Source organism: Hyperoodon ampullatus, assembly GCF_949752795.1.
Source record: "Hyperoodon ampullatus genome assembly, chromosome: 6".
NCBI lineage: Eukaryota > Metazoa > Chordata > Mammalia > Artiodactyla > Ziphiidae > Hyperoodon > Hyperoodon ampullatus.
Genome location: NC_136919.1, coordinates 40,024,523 through 40,045,604, shown reverse-complemented (window position 1 = coordinate 40,045,604; position 21,082 = coordinate 40,024,523). Strand labels below are relative to the sequence as shown.

Below are 21,082 nucleotides of genomic sequence, written 5' to 3'. Positions count from 1 at the left end.
CAGAATAAATAAGTACGGATTCAAAAGTCACTCCATAACCTAGAATAAACACAGGGCTAGATTCTGTAGCGCTTTGGCAAATCTCCTGCTGACCTAGTAAAAATTACACAATTGGGCTGTTAATAGGGGAAAGTCAACAGAGGACAGTTGAAAGGGCTCTCCCGTACAGAAAGGCATGGAAAGCAGCAGCATGATGAAAAATGCAACGGGAATGCTAAGTAACCAAGAAATCATCAGAGAGTTTTTTTGAGAAATAAAAACTCTTACAAGGTTTTTCAGAGAACTGCTTAGTTCTAAAACCTTCTCAAACTGGGTAAACGTTTCAGGGTGAGAAAAAGAAAACCTGATGACAACTGGTACCGAACAATACCAGAGGAGAACCTTGCAAAGGTCTCTAGATAGTAATTTGTGAATTTATGCTTGAGGTGAAATAGGAAGCCCAAGTTCTGGAGAGATGCTTTTTTCGATAATTAATTCCCTGTCAAGTCTACAAAACCAAAAAATAACCAAGAGTCTCCTAAAAATGACCCAACCCCTCTCTTCTTCGTCTGCCTTGAAAATTCCTCATCAATTCAAAATATATGAAACATGTTAACTGGCCACTCTAATGTATATAACGTACTTTAAAGACCTGCCTAACATGTTATAAGCAAATCACTATTTCGACTAGAGGATCTATCTAAGAGGCAAATAGAAAAAAGAAAAGTCAGGGCAGCGTATTGGGTACAGAAGACACAAAGATAAATAAGACAAAATCCCGCTCTCAAGGAAAGACACAGCCAGAACTATAAAAAAATTATAACGTAGGCTAACAAGTGTAGTAATAGAAGCATGCCAGGGTTCCAGAGTGGCTCAGAGGACGGGAGCATGCAGGTGGGGGTACACATGGGGGTGGGGAGAGTGGCCAGAAAAGGTTTCTTGGGAGATGGAGAAGACAAAAAAGGATTTGGGGAGGACCAGGGAGGAAGGATGCATGGAGGAAATCCGATAGGCCGTGTCTGAGTTTAAAAGCTATGCAGCACTGCTGGGTTTAAAATTCTGTTGAGGGAAGAGAAAGGAGGAGGAGGAGGAGTGATGGGAGGTCAGGTAGTTAAGTTACACACAATCCGTTCGATTCTTACAGCAACCAGGAGGCAGACGTTAGTCCTGCTGTCGACCCTTTACCTAATAAAGACCCGTGGTGCAGAGGAAGGTCACCTGCCTGAGGCTCCCAGTAAATCAGATTCAAACACAGGCTTGATGCCTAAGCCCCCAGCCCAGCTGGGACCTGGGAGTTCTCGTTAGATCTGATCACCTCCTGAAGGGACAGACACGGGGGCAGGGTTAGGATTCCTGCCCAATCAGAACATAGGGGAGAATGCGTCTGATCCTCAAGGGTTTTCCAGGAAAACTTAATCTTGGGGGGTGGAATCCTGTCAGCTTTTTTTTTTTTTTTTTATTACAGTCATGCTTAGAATTCAGGAGTGTAATTGCAGACAAGAAACTCTGGGCATCTCATTTTGAACAGAAGTTCCTGGGGATGAGGACAGAGACTGTGAAAAGATAAGCCATGCAGATGTATACAGGTGGCCCAGATGTTGTGGCCAAAACAACACTGATGCTTTCTGCCGTGGCTGGGGAATGTATCTGATACCAGCCTCATCCATCAGAGAAATCTGATGGGCATCTTGCTTGGTCTCTTTGTGGTGGAAATGGAGAAATGAAAGAAGAAACCCAAGGTAGCTTCCCATCTAAACTTACTGTCCAACAGCTTATTACATATATAGGTAGGACATTTACTGATGAGAAAGTTGCAGAACTTCAACATCCTCTAAAGTGCACTGAAATAATAAAAACAAACAGCAAGGATTTCTCAGTAAGAGAGAAGTATTGCTGCTAGAGCAAAGAGCACTTTAAGAAATTTCAAGTAAATCTGAAAAGATGACGGTGATGATCCTGCAGCACCAATTCTAATTGCTGTGCTTAAAGGAAATGTCCCATTCCCCTGCAAAGCATCTATGGGTGGCCCCACTGAGACACTTGCAGAGCAGAGAGGAACTGGCCCTGCCTAGAGGGGCCCTCGTCTAAACCCTCTTACCATTTGGAACAATAAGGCATTCTGTTCTGGGACTTTTCAGTGAAGAACAAATACCATTCAGTTACCAGCAAAGCCCCAGTGTAGGGCATTCGTTCTCAAAGAACTATAAACAGTGCCACTGCTTTCTGGTATAGAGGTGGCATTTGGACAGATGGATAAAGATTGACAAGGAGGTTTCTTTGGGAAAAAAATTCTATTTATTTTGGCAAGGTTACAAAATTGGAAAGGCTCCACAAGGAAAAATTCTAAACGTGGGTTTATTACTGGACAGAACCATTTTGGATACGTCCCTCTGAGGCTTTATCTATAGTATCCTGAAAATACAAATACAAATGAATACCCAAAGTTACAACTTAACACAGTTACTAAAGAGAAACTATATAATGGTCAATTTCAAACGTCAATACATTTTAAAGGGAATCAAGTGTAAAATTTCTGATGGCTACTGCAAAGATCATGGCATGCTCTTTTTTCTTAAAATTTTCTAGTCTTTTTTACTTTTGTTTGTTTTTTGACAGAGAATGAACCAGTATCACAGGAAGCCATTCTCTAGTAAATGAGAACTTCTAGAAGCTGTAGATGCAATTTCTAAAGTGATACTCCAGTGCCTTGGAATAGAAATGCAAAACCAACAGTATTCATTTCATCTCAGTAAGGTAGCTTACCTTGGGAGAACTTAGCGTACTGGATTTTCTAAAAGGCGTAAGGAAAACTCATGTAGCTTTTCAGACCACCACACCATAGGATATCATTAAAGGAGAGTATGCCTTGATGAATCATCAGTTTGTACTGAGAGAGGAGAGGAGAAAATGAGAGAGGGGGACAAGAAGAAGAGAAGGAGCGTGAGGTAAAGCAGATAAAGAACAGCGAGGGAAAAGGCAGGCAGAGAAGGACAGAGGCAGGGGGGAGGGTCCCGCTGTTAAAAGACTCTAGAACAGTTTCTCAGTACCAGAATCTGCTGTATACGAGACAAGAGCAGGCTATCAAAGGGTGCTGCACACGTGCATGCCTGTGCAAAAGGCGTCCTAAAACTTCAGCTGTACCAATAAATTAGTGGGCATCTTTTATTTACCTTCCATATTACTGAGCAGTTAGATATATTTTCATTTTCTTTGAACTTTGGTCCCGCTTTCAGATTTAATTTATTCATTTATTCACTCACTACTCTATGTCTATTTTCTATATGTTTATAATAAAATGAAAATAAGCTTTTTTTAGTATTTTTCTTTTGGGGGGCCTGGTGGTCATAGTGATGGGTACAAAACCTTACACCAAATAGTGAACAAGTCTAGTGTCCCAAATGCAGTAAGATCACTAGTTGCTTAGGCCTTTATCGGTAATTAGTGAAATAAGATTCATCTCTGAAGGCTAAAAAAGAGCTGAGTGTGTTGACAAAAATATAAATAGAAACCTAATCTATGATTTGTCAATTTCTCTTCCTGGTCACAATCCTTAGAACCTTTTGGTGATTAAAAGGAGTAAAGCAGTATGAATAAGCTGGATGGATGTAACAACAGTTTTAAAAAAAAGTGACATCAAAAATAGTTTCCTTTAAAAACCTGGCCATCTCATGAATTACTATCACATTGTAAGAGAGAAGGAAAAGGGAAAGCCACTGCTCCTTTAATCTTTCTTGGAAAACAGCTGGAGCTTTAAAATTTGAATTTAATTCACAAAACCTCAATAATATCCTTGAGAAATCAAAACCCTACACCACTTCAGGCTTAGGAAGACCACGCCACAAACTGGGCAAGTAGCCTTCTTTATCTGCTGCGTTGACCAATTTCAGGATTTCCCACGAGTTTCAAGCAGCTGAAGAGCAATGCCAGGACTTTACACCAAGCATAGCACTGACCATAGCTGCATCCCCAGTCGCGGGAACTCTCCATTCTTACAATTCATGTTAGCTGGCTCTTTGGGAAAATATCTCAGAGGCCTCTAGATGTGAAAGGGCCTGGTTTGGAAGGAAAGAACAGAACCATGATGGACCAAATTGCTCTGCACAAGAAAGGGAGAGGAATTCCGTGTTTTCTTGGGCAGCTTGAGAGTCCGGTAGGGAACCAAAAGGAAGGAGAAGAGGGGCCAGGAAGAACAAGGAAGGACAGGTGGCAAGTAAGGGCTGGCCAAGGAAACCCCGCAGGCAGAGGCTGGCCAACCCCTCCTCACACAGTGAGGAATCTAACGCTCAATTTTAAGTTATGGCCTGGCCTGGGCTACACTGCAACCTCATCCTCGTATCAGTGAAGCCTGCTCTGTGCAGCGGCTTTGTGTTGGGGGCTGCTTTAGGGAAATCGAGAGATGGTAGCCAGCAGGGGAAGGGGGTGAGCACAGAAGCTGAGAGTGGAGTTTAGAAGCAGGGACGAACAAGAGCTGGCTGCACCAGGGCCCAATCCAAAGGACTCCTGATTATCTGGAGTACGGGCTTATAGGCATCCCACATGGAGTGGCCCTGGGTCATGAGGATACCCAGGCCTCAGGCTTCTGAGCTATAGGGCTTTAAAGGAAAGAAAGAACCCTAGAACTTTCTTTCAGAGGGAGTGTCAAGGTTATTGCTTAAAGAAGCATCCACCCAGAAGAAAGAGTCCCCAAAGCTGGCATGCTGCTTTACTTCATGGTGGTAGTACTGTAAGCACATCACTGGAGGAAAGCAGACCTGGAAGGCTCGCTGCTGAGTGCAGTGCTCACAGATTCCCCCCAGATCTAGTCACTGGAAACTCACCTGCAGGGAGAACGCCCGCAGAGCGGGAATCGGGATCAACGCAGCCATAAAGAAGGCTGTGACGTTGCTGATGGATGTGAGGGCCACGCTGGCTCCCGTGCGCTTGAGACACTCCCCGGTCCTGTCCTAAGGATGAGAAACCACAGTGCTGAGAGCTGCACAGGGCGGAGTCCCCTCAGACCACAGACTGTGTGAACAATTCAAATACGTGGCAAAATAAGATAACCGGTAGTTTACAATGCTGACGTGAGGGGATAAGAAAGGGATATCTCTGGGCTTCCCTGGTGGCGCAGTGGTTGAGAGTCTGCCTGCCGATGCAGGGGTACGCGGGTTTGTGCCCCGGTCCGGGAAGATCCCACATGCCGAGGAGAGCCTGTGCTCCACGACGGGAGAGGCCACAACAGTGAGAGGCCCACATACCGCAAAAAAAAAAAAAAAAAAAAGAAAGGGATATCTCTGCCTTTCCCTCTAACACCAACACTGAAATTCAAGTTTTCAGTGCTATGTATACAGTCATGTGTTGTTCATGGTTATTACTACCCAAAGCACAAAGCTGCAAGATAATGATTTAAGTAAGTTTTTAATGTTTTATTAAAAAGGGGCAAGGAGAAATGAGAACAAAGTAACCAAAAAGCCCAAAGAAACAAATGTGCACTTTGGAACAAGTGTCCTGAGATGCTTCTAACTTACTTTACTTATCTAGAGTCAGTAACATGTCATCTGACTTGGGACTGAAATATTTACTGCACCAGATTGAGAAAAGTGAAAGGACAAACACTCAGGAACAGAGAGGGGCTTCTGCTGTCCTCAAAGGTTTCTTCTTTTGTTTTTCTATTACCTCAAAAGGGATTCTTTTATTCTGTCCTGTTTCACTAAATGCATGCGCCAGAAGGAAAACATCATCCACACCAACGCCAAGAGCAAGAAATGGCAAAACCTGTAGTGAAAACACAGCACAGTGACATTAGACACATGAGGTCCAATTCTGAGAATACTACAAAGCTATTTAAAACATTGCCACCAGCACCCCAAGTAGCTTACCCAAAGGATGGCTTACATGAACTCATGTGAAGAATTTAGTTTTATCTGATAGTTAGACCCCAAAGTCTAGCAGTTGTGGCTCACAGTAGATCTTGTCCATTACTCTTTCTAAGCTCCACATACAATAATTTTTTTAAGTTAATAAATGAGAAAGAATTATACTCCAATAAAGATGTTTAAAAAAAAAAAAGTGAGAAGGAATCTAACTCATTTAAAGCAGCGGTTCTCAGAGCGTGATGCCTAGACCAGCAGTGTTAGGAGCCGGCTAGAAATACAAATTCTCCACCCTCACCCCAGATGGACTGCATCAGAAACTCTGGGGATGGGGCCCAGCAATCAGTTTTCACAAGCCCGCCAGGTGATGCTAATGCACACTCAAGGTCAAGAACCACTACTCGAATAAATGATCTAAATTCCACTGATAAATGAAGCATCTCTAACTAATCAACAAGCCCATTCAGACCTGCCACTGTCAAGTGGTCCATTTAGAGACAGCACCCCCCTGAGAAATGGGGCATCTTAGTGGAAAAGGCTGGAAGACCCTTTAGGTGACATGGACACACTGGAGGCCAACTGGGCAAGCCCGGAGAGGGGTGTTTGTCAATGAACAGCAGACGGATGGCTCCTTTAGTACCTGAGTTGTTGCAGCATTAAAGGAAATCCCGATCAATGAGCACAGGCCCAATCCTGCAGCCACTGACAGTGCAACCAACAGGACACCAGCCAGCCCCACGGCACCCTGGGACTTGGAGCAGTCCCAGCGCAGCATGGTTAAACAGGCATAGGCAAGCTGCAAGCAGAACAGTTGGGCAGGGTGGTGGGGAGGTGAAGGAATGAAGGGGAATTGGGGGAGGGGGGAGAGGAGGAAGGGGGAGACACAAAACAAAAGCCAAACATTAGAATGTGTAAAGATTCTAATGTTTTCCCTCACCCATCACCCCAAATCAAAAGGTAGAACTTATTAAATCCAACAACAACAAAAATTTACATTACAGACATCATACGAAATGATACGAGTCAAAGATGGGCAAACTGCAAATGGTAATAAATGCTTTACACAACCACTTTTTAAACCGTTACGAAGCCGAGCTCTCTCTGTCTTGGATGCACGTGTGTGTTAAGAGCAGTTAACAAGCAGGGGCAGTCATGGAGAGGTAAAAACTAAACAACAAAACAAAAACGCCCCCTGGGAGAACTGAATTGCTTGTTACCATCAGTAAATAGCCACTGGCCACTCGGATGACGCTGACATCAGAGAAGGACTTGAGGATGTCGTCCAGGGTCGTCGTGGTAAAGGAAAGCACCTTCTGAGTGGAGTTCCGAGCGACGCTTTGATGAACTACCTGCGGTTACAACGCAAGGATAAGTTCCCAGATGGGATTAAAGCTACAATGAGCTTCAAGAGCACAGAACTCAGGTGACATGTCCCCTTTACCCACCCCCCACTTTTTTCTGATGCCTTGAAAAGAGCTCTACATGATTGGGGTTCGAACTTGGACTAACGCTGAAGGACCTGAGCCTGGGACAATGAAGGCTATTGCTAATCAAATGAGAATGTGGTGCTGTGGTGAGCCGGTGAGCCTGTGTAATTGAAGTTTACTCCGACAGCCTTATTTAGGCTATGTCTAAGACTACTATTCTCCTCTCCATAACTCTACAACTGATTTGCGGGCCCATCAGTTCCCCCCTAATCCAAAACAACTCATTCTTATGGGCACTCCTCCCCCTCTTCATTCGCTGGCCACTTTTAAAAGGTCACATGCAGCTCAGTAGAGGTCACTGCTTGGGAAACAAAGGCCAGCTCCTGTCACATGACCTAACCAAGGGGACTGCAGCTGTGAACAGATTCTATGCCTTGCTAATGTTTTCCAGACACCTTTTCTTGCTAACCAAGTGTTTTTTTAAACACTGTTATGCCTTAGCTCTGGGGTTCACAATTGGTTACTCAAAATGTTTCAGGGCATCACAATTAGAATTAGCATCACCCAGATAGTGAGATTTTCAATATAAAGAAAAGGAAAAAGATTTCATCCCACCAAGTTCCCAGAATTACAATCAGTTTTGAAAACAAATTCTAATGAAAACAATGCTTTAAAACGTTAAAATGAAGTATTTAGTAACTAAGGGGTTTGTACTCAGATTCAAAGGGCGTCAGGACGCCACCCATTTACCTCCACATACGTCCTCTGCCAAGCCTCCAGGATGGCTGCTGCCTTGTCCTCGTTCCAGTTGATGTGCGAGACATACTCATAACCCTTGAAGTGTTCGTACATTTGCTTGGGAGTCATTAACTGAAACATGGTCTGCAAGGCGTGGGCACTGTGATGGGGTGGAAAAGGCACAACATCAGCATCCCCAGGAAGCAGCTCTCACTGTGCAAAATCCCCACCGAGCACCCCCGACTCACTCGCAGCCATTCTGTCCTACATGAGCACATGTTTCCATTAAAATGGGACCTGGATGGTTATTTTATTTAATAGATTGATGTACCATATTAAAGGTGTAACCTTACAAACCTTTTACAGATACACCCCCAAATTAAATTAATAGGCAATTTCCTTTCTCAGTTTCTAGTCAACGAAACAGGAAGGGTAGTGGAGTAGATAGCCTGATCAGATATGCTGGGCTCAGCGCTGCACGCCTGCTTGTGCAGAAATCCCAGACGACAGCTCTCCCGAGGGAGAAATCTCAGACGGAGTGCCTGACACTTGACGGAGCGGAGTCCACAAGTGCACAGAGGATAATTCTTACTTAGCCGTCAGTCGCTGATCTTTCCCTTTAACAGTCTGTGATGGAGTTCAGCTCATATCATGTAACTCCACACGGTATGACCAATTCCTCTTGCCTACTTTATAGTTGCCCCGATTTTCTACATGATGGGTAGATCTTCTAAAATCCTACTATCACTAACTACAGACTTGATGAAAATGATAAATCTTGAAAAATTCCCCATAAGGTGCTTTTTTGAGCTGGTCTAGTCCACTAATATTTCCTAATATTCTATTACACCAGACAGCTAGCTAGGATAACAGTTAAGTATTAATACAAATACACTTGCAGATGTCAGAAGGGAAGTGGTTTCTGAGGAAAGGACAAAAAATAGATGGCTTGGATTTTCCTCCGTGTGTTGGATTACCTGACAAGCTTTCCAGTGCTGTTCTTGACTGTGCCACCCACAATCAGTTCCTCCTGCCAGTGCATATACTTTCTGGATAATCCATGACACCCACCATTCAAAACAAGGGCCATATCAAGAGGCTAAAAATAAAAAGACAGCCTCATAATTACAGGAATTAGTAGGCAGGTCACATGCCTTGTTAAAATCCAGTGCATTAAGGGCTTGTTTGTTTCAGTGAGAACATTAAAAACAAGGCTAATGAGAGGCGTATGGCAAATCTTACAGCAAAATTTAGCTCTTTAAACAAACTTAGTTCCATAGACCAAAAAAGTCATTGAGAATGAAATCTTAAAAATAAAAATAACAGAAGTAAAAATGGGGGCAAATATCAAGTTTTTCTCCCTTCCCCTCCTGAGGGGCAATCAATGGCTGTACTTACTTTGGTTGCATTTTTGTTGGGGGCTGTGGCAGGGCAGTCTGGATCAGCCGGATTGAGGCAGGGCCGGTCCATGTAACCATGACCAACTTCAGCCTTATTCAGCATTTCCTCCCAGCTGTCCACTTGATAGTTTATTTTCTTTAACTCTTCTAGGAATTCCAAAGGGTCAAAGTTTGTCCACTGCAAAGGAGGCTTACCTCTGTGAAAGAAATTAGGAGGCAAGACAATGAAAAAGAGGCTTCCAAGCCCTTAGTAAAATAACAAGACTGAATCTATTGCATCTGGATTGTATGATGCTTTCTGGGGAAACAACTGTAATTCTGCGACCTTGGCACAAAAACCAAATGCTCCTTTCCAGTATACCTATATGCAAACCTAAGTCAGGAAAATAATTCATGAATGAACATGGCAAACAGAGAGCTTATAAATTAACAAAGGTACCAAAGAATCTTAACTTGCTGATATAGTATATTTAATACCTAAAACCAAAATTCGCCAAATGGGGTGCTTCTAAGCATAAGACTGAGACCCAAAATTAAGGGGTGGGGGATGCAGAGGAAATCACAATGTCAAATTAGCACTTACCAGCCTAATAAATGCTTTGTAAATGTCATCAATCAAAATATTTGATCTCCATTACCTTTAATAATCCCATACTTATGAGCTCTCTCTGACAGCCTGGCAGTCAACCCCACAAGCCCCCTGCTGCCTCTGCCATCACCGCCATCAAGGCCACTTCCCCCCACACTCACTTTTGAATTTGTGCTGCTGACAGACCAGAAAGGCTTTTGGCTGCCTGTTATGTGGTTCAAACCACACTGTAGCTGCTTAACCAGGCTGAAGTCATTATTCAGAATCTCCCAACCAGAAAACACAAAACCCCTTATTTCCCACCTAAAACTGTACACTGAAGGTCAGGGTATGGCCACTGCCAATTGCTTTTGCAGATATGTGCAAGCTAGGAGAGAAACAATAACCCAAGCACTAACTCTTGCATAATTAACTGAAAATGTCTACACTGATTAACAATTATTCCTTAAATGATGCGGTGTACATAATATTCAACTGCTAAACTGTGAAGCATCCCCTACCATGACCTTCAAATATAGTGGATTTCCCTCTTAAATGCCATCAATGTGATCCAAAGAAAGGTTAGCATTTCACTTAACAGGAAGATCTTGAACTTCGACATGTACCCACTAATAAATTCTCTCCTTAAAAAATAAGCTAAACCTACGTTAAGTGCTCGGTGTACAAAACTGCAAATATTTTAAAGAGTTAAAAATCACACATACTCTGAAATAATTTGCATTTTATTTGCATATAAATAGGCTGGTAAAAGTGAATGAAATTTAATGATGCCTACAGAACTTTTTTTGAAAAGAGGAGAAACATTCTGCCGAAGTGCCCTCTCCCCCAACTATTCACTCAAAACATGCACATGGAATTTCAATGTTTTTATTTCTTGTCCAAAACCGAAATAGAATAAACAATGATAAGGTAACATCAGAAACATTCTAGAGTTTAGAAATCACAGACATCAGAAAACAAGATCACACACTTACAGTAGGTATGCTGTCCCAGACTGTAACTTCGCCCCTTCCCAGAAGCAGTCCAAAGGTGTAATAATTAAACAAGGGTAAAGATATTCTATTATCTGTCAAAGTTGAAAGAATAGGCCACGCATTAGGCTAATGTATACCACTGGGCTATTTGAGAATTTTTGAGGATTTTTTGCAAACAAAAAGAAAATATACCTGATCCATGTAACCTGTTTCTGTGATAAGTTCTCCAGATTTATAACACAAATGTTCCAATTTCCATTGCCTATTAAAATAAAAAGCAGAGACAAAAGTTTCTTATAGTAATAAAGGAAATGTGTACAAAATCAGAACTACAGAACATACAGAGAGAACTGCAATTTTGATCACTTTTCAGTATCTGTCAAAATGAGCAGAGCTTTGCCAAATGGATTCAACAAGCTTGCTTTAATGAATAGATAATACTCAACTGTAATTAACATGTGGGGTGTTTATGTAAATGAATGCTACCCAAAGTACTTGAAAAGTCTTGTTTTCTTAAGTGTTCTCCCAATAATCTTGTTTACACCATTAATCTGCTTTTCCACATACATTAAACAACTTCAGGGCAGATAATTCAGAGTTGAATTATCACAAATTCAAAATAGGTGGGGACTATTATTAGTACGGTTTATAATGTATTAACATATATTGAGGCGGGAAAATATTACTTTTTTTTACTGGTAAATTATGTCCTTATTAACAGAGAGTGTTCAAAATGAACTTTCCCTGCTCTTAACCACAAATGCTATAAAGAATATTACCAGGTAGATTGGTTTTCCACTTTACATTCTTCTATTCTTGTCCTATAGAAATTATATCAAATATACTGATCAACAATTACCTGTACTATCCATCATCTATTATTATAGCATTTTGTTATCCCTAGAAGAGTGCTATATAAGCCCAGGCCTTCCCAAGTGTATTAGGGAAATGAGTCTAATTTGAAAAAAGAGAAAATTAGGGAAAGGTGGGGATGGGAACTCCAGGAAAAGAAAAAATACAAAGCTCCTTCTAGACTGTTCTGTTTCATTGGTCTCCTTTTTCTCTCTTTTATTAGTCACCCAAAAGAACGTTCTGGACTTCGCCCTCTTCCTTGTGGAACCTTCCCATCCATCCCTCAGTGCCCCGCTGAAATGCCACCTTTTTGCTAAGCTTTTTCGATCGGTGCTGTTGAAAGTGACCCCTTTCTCTTGAACCCCAGAGCAATGCTGGTCGGCTCTCCTTCTTGACACTGGAGCACCTGTAGGAGGGACTGCCTGTGTTTGGCTTTGTACATGCTTCTCTGTATTGTCTTTCCTCTCCCTAACTTAGGCTGTGGTGGTTTCATTCCAGAACTCTTCCTATGCTTTTACTACATCCACAGCATTGCTAAATTAGCTACAAAGCTAAAGGGTAGTATTTGGTAAAGGTGTGTGAATCCACCTTACTCTGCCTACCTGTCCCCAGGAATTCACCACAGTGGCTCAACCCCCTATTTTTTGGTGACACATACCAACCGCTAACATCTGTAATGAATACAAAGTAATGAGAAGTAACTTCTTTTTCTTTTTTATTCTTTGTGAGGTGACTAAAGGCAATTCAAAGTGTAACTGTTCCAAAAACAGGTTAAGCAGTGAAACATCTTCAGAACGGTGGACAGCCATCCAAATGGCTGCTTGAAGGACCATACTCATTTGGGTATAGTGCCAAGATACTCACTGAAAATACATTATAAAGTAATGTAGTTCATATGTTACTAAACTTCAGAGACAAATCAAGATTTTAAAGATCATTTCACGAGAAAACTGTTTGAACTAACACTTCCGCTGTACTTCCCGGGCAACTTTATTTGCTAAAACAAAGGGGTCTAAACCAGCAGCCTCTCCCCACCACCTTACCTGTTATACATATATACATGGACCCGGCTGGCCTGGAGCGCCGAGTCCAGGTGCTGTCGGAGTGCCTCCGTGGTCAGGACATTAGCACCGTCTTCCTTGGGGGTCTGAATCATGAGTTGAGGATTAAACATAGCCTCTTCTCCAATCTTCTGGCGAGTGTAATTTAATTCACGACTTACTCGCCCACCAACTGGTAAACACGTACAGGTTTCAATTAGAACAGCAAAATCCCCACAAATTCACATTGTTACCTCACTAAGAGGAGCAGGGTACACGATCAATGAACTCTGGTCACAGAAATGTATGGCTGATGTTTTAGGGGTAACATTCACTTTATTATGACTGGCAATGTTAACTCTACCAATAACAAACATAAAAAATACTCACTAAACCTATTAACAATGGTCCTGCCTGTCACACACACAAACCTAATGCATGCGTGCTTTGTGCACCTTCTAACTAACACACCATATGTATAAAGGGGGAGGGGGAAGGAAAACTTGAGACACTTTTCCTTGCAGACCAGACCAAATACCCCTGTTACAATTTCTTTCACTTGTATAAACAATGTGCCCCTGCAGCACATTTCAAGATAAATGGCTTCAATTTACACTCTTCTCCTAAATAATCTGGCAAAGGTAACAAGGAAATGTTTCTTCTTGTTGGAAAAAGAAACAAGGAAAGGTGGCAAATGTGTATTTAGCACAAAACTTGCCAGGAGAAGATAAATAATGTGATTTATGTCAGATGCACAAGGGGAAATCCCACTTGAGAAGAACCAAATGTATCAGCCATGGCTGTCTTGGGAGGCCCTGGAACCTGCTCTCTCAGATTCACCTGGTCAGCATCCAGAAAGCACAAGTGCCAGGTTCTGAGTCACCTGGGGGCGGGGCTGCCTGTGTTCTGGAAGCTCCCCTGGTGATTCTGAACCCCTGCCCCAGCTTCTCCAGCAGGCGGCCAAAGCTGGGCATGAGAGAAGCCAGCACAACAAAGCACGAGTAATGTTGTTACTAAAAACTGCTTTTTTGTCTTCCTCCTCGGGTTCTAGGCTGTATTTCAATTAGGGTTTTAGGATGCGCCAAGCTCAGGATGCTGCACTGTCTGGGGCATATGGAGGGAAAGGAATTTTACTTCTCAACAGGGCCCTGATGGGAGCTGTGAAATGAAGCTCTGGAGAGGCTGCTTTGATTCAACACAGCAAATGGTAAGGGCTTTGAGGGAAGGCCCGCAGGGACAGCTAACAGAAGAGAATCCTCGAGCACCCTCACCCCTACACACTCCAGTTCCAAAAGGCACTGTAAGCTGAATGTTTACTGAAAAGCAGGCCTTCAGCTCTATCTTTTAGAAAGAACCCTCAGGGATCATCTTAGCTTTCCCATGAGGAGAAATCCTTTTTCTTCAAGTTTAGTATTCAAGGACATAAACATTGGGTTTGAGCAAGTAAATAAGTACTGGGAACAGCGGGTTGTTTAGTTCTCTTGGCATATTTTATAAACAAGGGAGCAAGCTAAAAAGCAAATAATGCCCTCATTAGGAAAACTAGTCCAGATTCGCAGACTGGCAGAGTCATCTGTGCAGGTTCACGCAGATGGCCAAGGCCACCGTGGAACTCTGTGAGGTGAGGTTGAACATACTGTGGTGTGTTGGAGAGAGAAGAGGAAGAGGGAGGGCGGGGTGGGGGAAGGGAGGTGTAGGAGAAGAGAGAGAGAAATGATCATTGGCTATAAAAACTATTTAGATGCTGCAGAAAACTTTGGCAAATAGCCCAGTGAACTGCTGAGGCCCCAGCAATCAGTTTGAAGTTAAAGACCATAGGAAAAAATAGGAAGCAACTTGCAACAGGGCATGCATTTACATAACGCCATAGGCCTTCTCAGGATGCTCCATAAAAGCTGCCTGCAGGCAGGGTCTGGCTCCTTCTGCCAGGAATCACTGTGTATTATGTCAACCAATTAGTGAACTGAATTACACTCAATCCACATTCTCTAGAGATAGAAAAGCTGTATGAGCACCACCCCCCCAAAAGCCAATTATTAGTCCAGAGGTCACTCCTGAAAAGCTACAGAGTTGCACACCAAGGAGCTCCAAATAGCCTTTTTGAAGAAAAGCTCAACCCCTCCTTTTTTCTGGCTATCAGACATCAATGCCCCATGCCTATCAATCATCTGTACCTGCCTCCTTAAGCACTGGCATAGCATGTGACTTCTCATGCTGCTTACAAAGTCGTAACGCCAGGTGAATTCAGCCATGAGGTAGAAACAACCACCACCAAAGCAGGACCATAGACCTCCCCGCGGCCCACTGCCCCCCTGCCCCTGCCCAGCAGAGCGGCTGCCTACAACTATAACCAATAAGGTAATGACCCAGGAGAGGAGTGCACACAGAAATAAAAACCACATGCAAGGTTCATGCTGCTAAGAACTAACTAAACTTTTCTAGACCAATCTCATAATGGATCGATTAATTTACCTCAGGGGGTTTCAGAAATGATGCTATTTCCTACAAGACATAAAATGTACCTCGGGGATTCCATAATGTCACCTTTTTTGAGTTTTTAAGATGTATATTTAAATAAACACCTATATTTTAATAAAGGGGTACATTTTTCACATCTCTAGAATTGAAAACCTTTTTGCTCTTCCACCTCTTTACACTAGTGATAAATATGAATATTTTGCTAACATGACAACCACTTTCAACCAAGACAAGACTATTATCATTGGTAGATTTAGCAACTAGAGTTGAAGGACCCTGAATTCTAGTTTCCACAACCAGCTATGCTGGATCCTACTTTTGAGTATTGTTAAATTAGATTTACTTTTCCATATTACATGACCATATTTTACTTCACACTTCATCTTTTATAAACAAATATGAATGTTTCTGCAAAACTATTCAGTAACTTTTTTAAAAGTTTAGTTGATATCCACTTTCTTTGATAAATAGTTGTAACGTGACTCATTCAGCCAGCAAGCATTTGTGGGGTTCATGCTATGTGCTGTGTATTGGGGTGTGTGGTCGATTAGACAGCTCCAAGAGGCTCGCTGGCCAGTGAAGCAAACAGGCAGTACACAAGCAAACCAATGTGGTAGTTTCATGGCATGACAACTGGCATGGAGGAAATCAAGGTGGCGATGTCATGTGAGTTACTGGGTGGTAGGGCAGGGGAAAGGCCACTTCGAATGGAGTTGCCAGGGAAGACCTAAAAGGAAGAGATACTTATGTTGACTCTGAAGACCTGGGGAAACAGCATTCTGGCCAGAGGAACTAGCAACCACAAAGTCCTCAGGTTTGGCTTGCAACGGGGAGAGAAAGAAGGCAAGAGTGGCTGGAGCTTGGTGAGACCATAATCATGTCATTCACTTGGTTGCACTGGTAGACTTAGCTCCTTCTCAGGTGTACCTGTGTCATAAACTGCACAGCATTCATATGGTCCTACATCAGTATTCACCCAAGTCACTCTAGAACAAGCTACCAGGAACAGAAATCCTTTTGGACAGGGCAGTTTTACAGATTCACTGACTTTTGTGACTCTAGCAAATGCCTATCCTACATCACAGCTGGGTGACGGCCCTGAGGAGCTGTTCCTTATCTTGCTGTCTTCCTTACCATGCAGGAGTGTGAAGCTATGGTCTCAGGAAGCCCTTTCAAGTACTGAAATTACAGGTGTGGTTTGGGGGAAATGGTTTGCTCCCTTCTCTTTACCATTATCAAGGTCAAAGTCCTTTTTTAATTTAAAAATAATCTCATATTTATGAAATACTGCATAGTCATTTTTGACTACTGAGCGGAATGACCTGTAAGATCCAGCATTTGTGATATAGATGTAGGTATACAGCCATGTGAACAGTGGTTATTACTGTGCAGTGGTTTATGAATAATATTTACCCACTTTACTTTTTGGGGTTTATCTCTATTTCTTAATCCTTCTGCAGTAAACATGTATAATTAAAGACTCTCACGTGACAAAAAGAGAAAAATACGAAAGCTACTTGACAGGCATCTGTATTAAAAATAAACTCAATGCAAAAACATTATGCATCTCTATCATATTCTGAAGTCCTCTGATATTTTTTTCCTTCTTCCAAACTGAACAACTGTAACAACAAAATAACAACCAAGCTTTCTGAACAACACTCAGGAAAACTGTTACTTAGGATCCCGGACACAAAATAAACGTTTATATGTGTGTGGTGCTTTCCACTTGCAAAGCCCTTCACACTCATTATTTACTTATTTTTAAACATTTTGCTTACTGCTGCCCCCAGTCAAGATGGGGCAAGGTGGAATGGACAGGCAATGGGAACAGATATCAGAAGACCTGGGTTCTGAGTCCCAGTCTTGCCACCCGAGGCACTGAAATTTGGGATACAGTTGAGTCTCAGTAACCTTCTCTGTAAAGTGGAACAAAAATGATACTACTAACCTCATAGGATGGTGTGAGCACTGACAATTATATGAAATTTCCCAAACCCTTAACCAGGTGCCGAGCAGGCATCCATTCATTTATTTGTTTATTGCAGGGCATGTATCATCACCCTTATTTTACAGAGCAGGAAACAGAGCTGCAGAGTTTGGGTGACTTGCCCAAGGTTACCAGCTGATACGAGGTGGAATCAACCTTTAACTCTGAGCCCAACTGTCCTGCAAGCCTCAGGGCTTCTGTGCACCAGCTGAGATTATGAGTTCAGGAGCGCCAAATTACACATACCGGACTACCGTAAGCTCACAGATAAGAGTTTTCAGAATGCACAAAAGTATTGCACAGGACAAATAACTGGTATCTTTATTTAAAGGACAACAATGTTGCCTCTCAGATTTTTCACCACCACTGAAAAGATAGTTTTTTTTTTTTTTTCCATAGGGCCCCATGGGCAGTAGTAGACAGGCCCCATTTCCCTCTGGTCCTCAGAGGTGCCTGTCTTAGAGGGGGCAGAGAGAATGAGGGCACACAAGGAACAAGCAGCCCTAAGCCTCTTTACCTACAAATTCTTCCATTTTGTTTTCCAGAAATCTGAGGCTTAAACCAATTCTTTGAAAGAGGCAGGGTAAAAAGCATCACTTCTGCTGATCCTGTCCTCTGCAAATCAAACCAAGTATAGTTTTCTAAGGTGAAGAGGGGCCAACATAGGTAGGAAAACATTCCGCTCAGGGGTCCATACCCCCAGGCCAATGACATTCCCATCCATGGTAGACACCAGACGGTCCCCATGATGTTCTGCTGGATTGTTCCTCAGCACGGCCTTTCACACAGAGCTTAATAAACATCTGTGGCATTCATGCAAAAAGCTTTTGGCAAAAGCTTATTGTGATTCACATAAAGATGTTCTGAAGGACCAACCAAAGTGTTTTTCACAATAAATTCCAAGTCCTTTCAGGGAGGCACTGTCCGCTGCCCACTCACCTCGGTGCACACTCAGTGTGTCGGATGAATAAATGAATGAACAGCCTCAATACAGAGCCTTGGGAACAGGCAGTCATCTGTATAAGATATTAATTCTCCCCAAAGCCTCAAAAGTCAATCAGTCAAAACAAATGACCCTTTCAGCCTGAAAAGTACCCACTCAGAGTCCAATTAGGAAAATGGGGTCTGTGTATATGCAAGTGGGGCATTTGCATTTGATTAATCCCATGAATTATCTAACAGCCTCTAGACAGATTTTCCCCCCCTTTAGTTGCTTCAGGTCCTTCTTTCAATCTTGTGATTAGTTATTGTGAGCATGAAAAAGTGCAAATCTCTAAAAGGGTGTAACTGTAAAATTATTAGCACCAGCTCATTTTCTAAACTGAAAAAAATGAAGATTCAGTAATTTGGGCAATTGGCTGAGAACTCCTGGGCTGTGAGTTTTAGTCACTCTTCCACCCATCTCTTTTATTCATGACTAGCCAACTGCTGCTTAAGCTTCTGGGCTGTTTTTCTCCTGGTGGGATTGTGCCCTTGGGCGTTGCCATGGGAAAATGCTAGAATCATATAGCCCAAAGAGAATCTGTCTTCATGAAGTGAGCCCAGCGCGATGAAGACAGCAAAAACAAGAGCAGGACAGACACACTGCGACGCCTCCCCAGGGACTGTGAGGGGGGAGGAGGGCCAAGCGCAGTGGCAGTAGCTGCTCTGAGCATGCGCCTGCTACTAGCCCCCGCACCAGCTGTTTGCGGTACCATCTGTTCCCACCCGGGCTGCTTCCTCTGAACGGCGTTCCCCGAATCCGCCAGCTTGCCCTGTCGGACACGATCAGGTCAGCCCAGCACCCTGCCCACACTGGACCTGCTGCCTGCCACAGCTCCCCCAACCCGATATTTCTCACAGGGCCACCAGCTCCCAACATGACACTGCATCTGTCAGGAGGCCCATTCTTCACTGGTCACTTGCTGCTGTGGCAAATCAGGGCTGGGGTCAACCCCACCTATGACAGGCTGAGTGAAGTCAAGCCTGCAGACCCCAGGATGTTGGATGTTGCTGGCTTCCAGCAGAACGTGGCAGCGTAGAGCTCGGCTCTATCCCTAACTGCATACTTGCCCAGCTGTGAACTGTCCCAGGTCCTACCGTGATTGCACCCAATTGCTCAAGTGCTACGGGCAAGCAGATGCAAACCCCAGTCCTGTCCTTCAGCAGGAGCTGAGCAAGCCCAGGAGGGTCTGACACAGAGCAGCATGCTTGCTCAGAGGCAATGCTGGACCAGGAAGCAGAACCCAGGGATCAAAGACAGCATGCTGTTATCAAGTTCTAAGTTCTTAGTGAAGGCCTCCTAAGGTCTTCATAAGGACACAAAGCAACTGAACAACAACAAAACCAAATGCTTGTAAGGGCTGTGGGCTCTCTATCTAGTAGTCAGGCTGTTGCATGACATCAACCCCGGTTCCCTTCTCCCAGCTTCTGTGGGGCGGATATCACCTCTCTGCTCTGAACAGTCTTCTTGCCATGATCCAGCCTGGGCCTCTTTTCACTGGCCTCCTGCTTGAGTGGCCTGGGGAGCGGGGAGACAATGTGAGTCCCCACCTTCGCATACAGGCTCCCTGGCCCCTGTGGAACTCCATGCTGGCCCGATTTATCTCCCGCACCGACCCTTCCCTCTGCATCTGTGTGGGGAGACGCATGTCACTGGTCACTCGGGGCCACTTTCATGATTGTGTGGCCATCAGGATTAGCTGGATTAGGGGCTGATGCATAAGGACCCCCTGGTGCTGTGAGGAAGTTTCATCACTAGGTCAGCGTGGTGTGAACTATGTTCTGTCACCACCACCACTCCTATAGTCACCAACCGAAGAAAAGTGGGGGTGGGGGGAGGGTGGCAGAAAAAATGCTTCCAGAGCAAAAATGCATGAACTCCTCATAGCAATAAAATCCCCCATGATGCATTTCGAAGGACATGAACGACTGAAGGCTGTCTCCCTTTTTAAACAAGAAACCTACAGGATTCTCTTCTTACCCATAAAGAATTTCATGGGTCTGAGAGTGGCGGTAGGTGGAATGGTAAGCATAGCTGCCGTAAGACACAAGGGAACTTCTATTCTAGCCCTTTGCTAAAACCAGTCAAGCAGTTTGGGAAGAGAGTCAAACTGTTGGAACCTTATTATGTTCAAGGCGAACTAACACCTCCACAATGGTCAATTCTCAGTCTGCTAAAGATGCTTGCACTAGCTCACCTAAGGGGGATTCCCCTGTTTAATTAGAAGGAAAACAATATGGACAGGAGTAGTGGAGGGAATGGGAGGGCGGCAGGGGGAACAAGAGGATGGGGAGAAAACCAGAGGCACAACTCTTAACTCCTTTTAAAAATTCACTAACTGAAAGTTTTCCTCCCAGGAAATCATTTGGCCCATTCACCTACCCCAACCTCCCATCCTGGCCGCCACTCATGTGGACCCTGCATGAAGTAAACACAATTTGTAGAGAAAGTAATGGGATTTCTGCAAGTGTGTGTGAGTGTGTGTGTGTGTTTTATAGAATAGTCCCTCTTGCACAGAACCGGGCTGTTCCATCAAAGCCGTATCTGTTATATTTCTGTCTTTCTCTTCTGTTTGGCGTATTCACCAACAAGAGAAAAGGAGGTAAGCTTTGGCGGCCCTGACCTGCAGCTGGAACACAATACTTTCGCACAGCCCTGCCGACCCCTGACATAAATTTTACACCGCAGCTGGCATTTACACACTCAGCATTACCATATGTATAGCTGCTCGGTGCTAATTATGCTAATCACCTGTCTAACTCGCTGCTGCGAAAAATGGTT

General features: G+C 43.5%; 1 protein-coding gene across 3 annotated transcripts in view; it reads right to left on the bottom strand.

Moving 5' to 3' along the window:
* PTCH1 (patched 1) overlaps positions 1-21,082 on the bottom strand; it is a gene marked incomplete at both ends in the record, with an annotated part of 63,764 nt that overhangs the window by 22,717 nt on the left and 19,965 nt on the right. For 2 of the 3 annotated variants that reach the window (XM_079706065.1, XM_079706067.1), the window contains 10 exons: positions 4,797-4,922; positions 5,635-5,733; positions 6,472-6,627; positions 7,049-7,180; positions 8,009-8,156; positions 8,974-9,095; positions 9,395-9,593; positions 10,960-11,051; positions 11,152-11,221; positions 12,855-13,044. In XM_079706065.1, coding sequence (XP_079562191.1) covers positions 4,797-4,922; positions 5,635-5,733; positions 6,472-6,627; positions 7,049-7,180; positions 8,009-8,156; positions 8,974-9,095; positions 9,395-9,593; positions 10,960-11,051; positions 11,152-11,221; positions 12,855-13,044 — 1,334 coding nt within the window. The remainder of the gene's footprint in view (positions 1-4,796; positions 4,923-5,634; positions 5,734-6,471; positions 6,628-7,048; positions 7,181-8,008; positions 8,157-8,973; positions 9,096-9,394; positions 9,594-10,959; positions 11,052-11,151; positions 11,222-12,854; positions 13,045-21,082) is intronic. The other variant, XM_079706066.1, reaches the window with a different exon arrangement.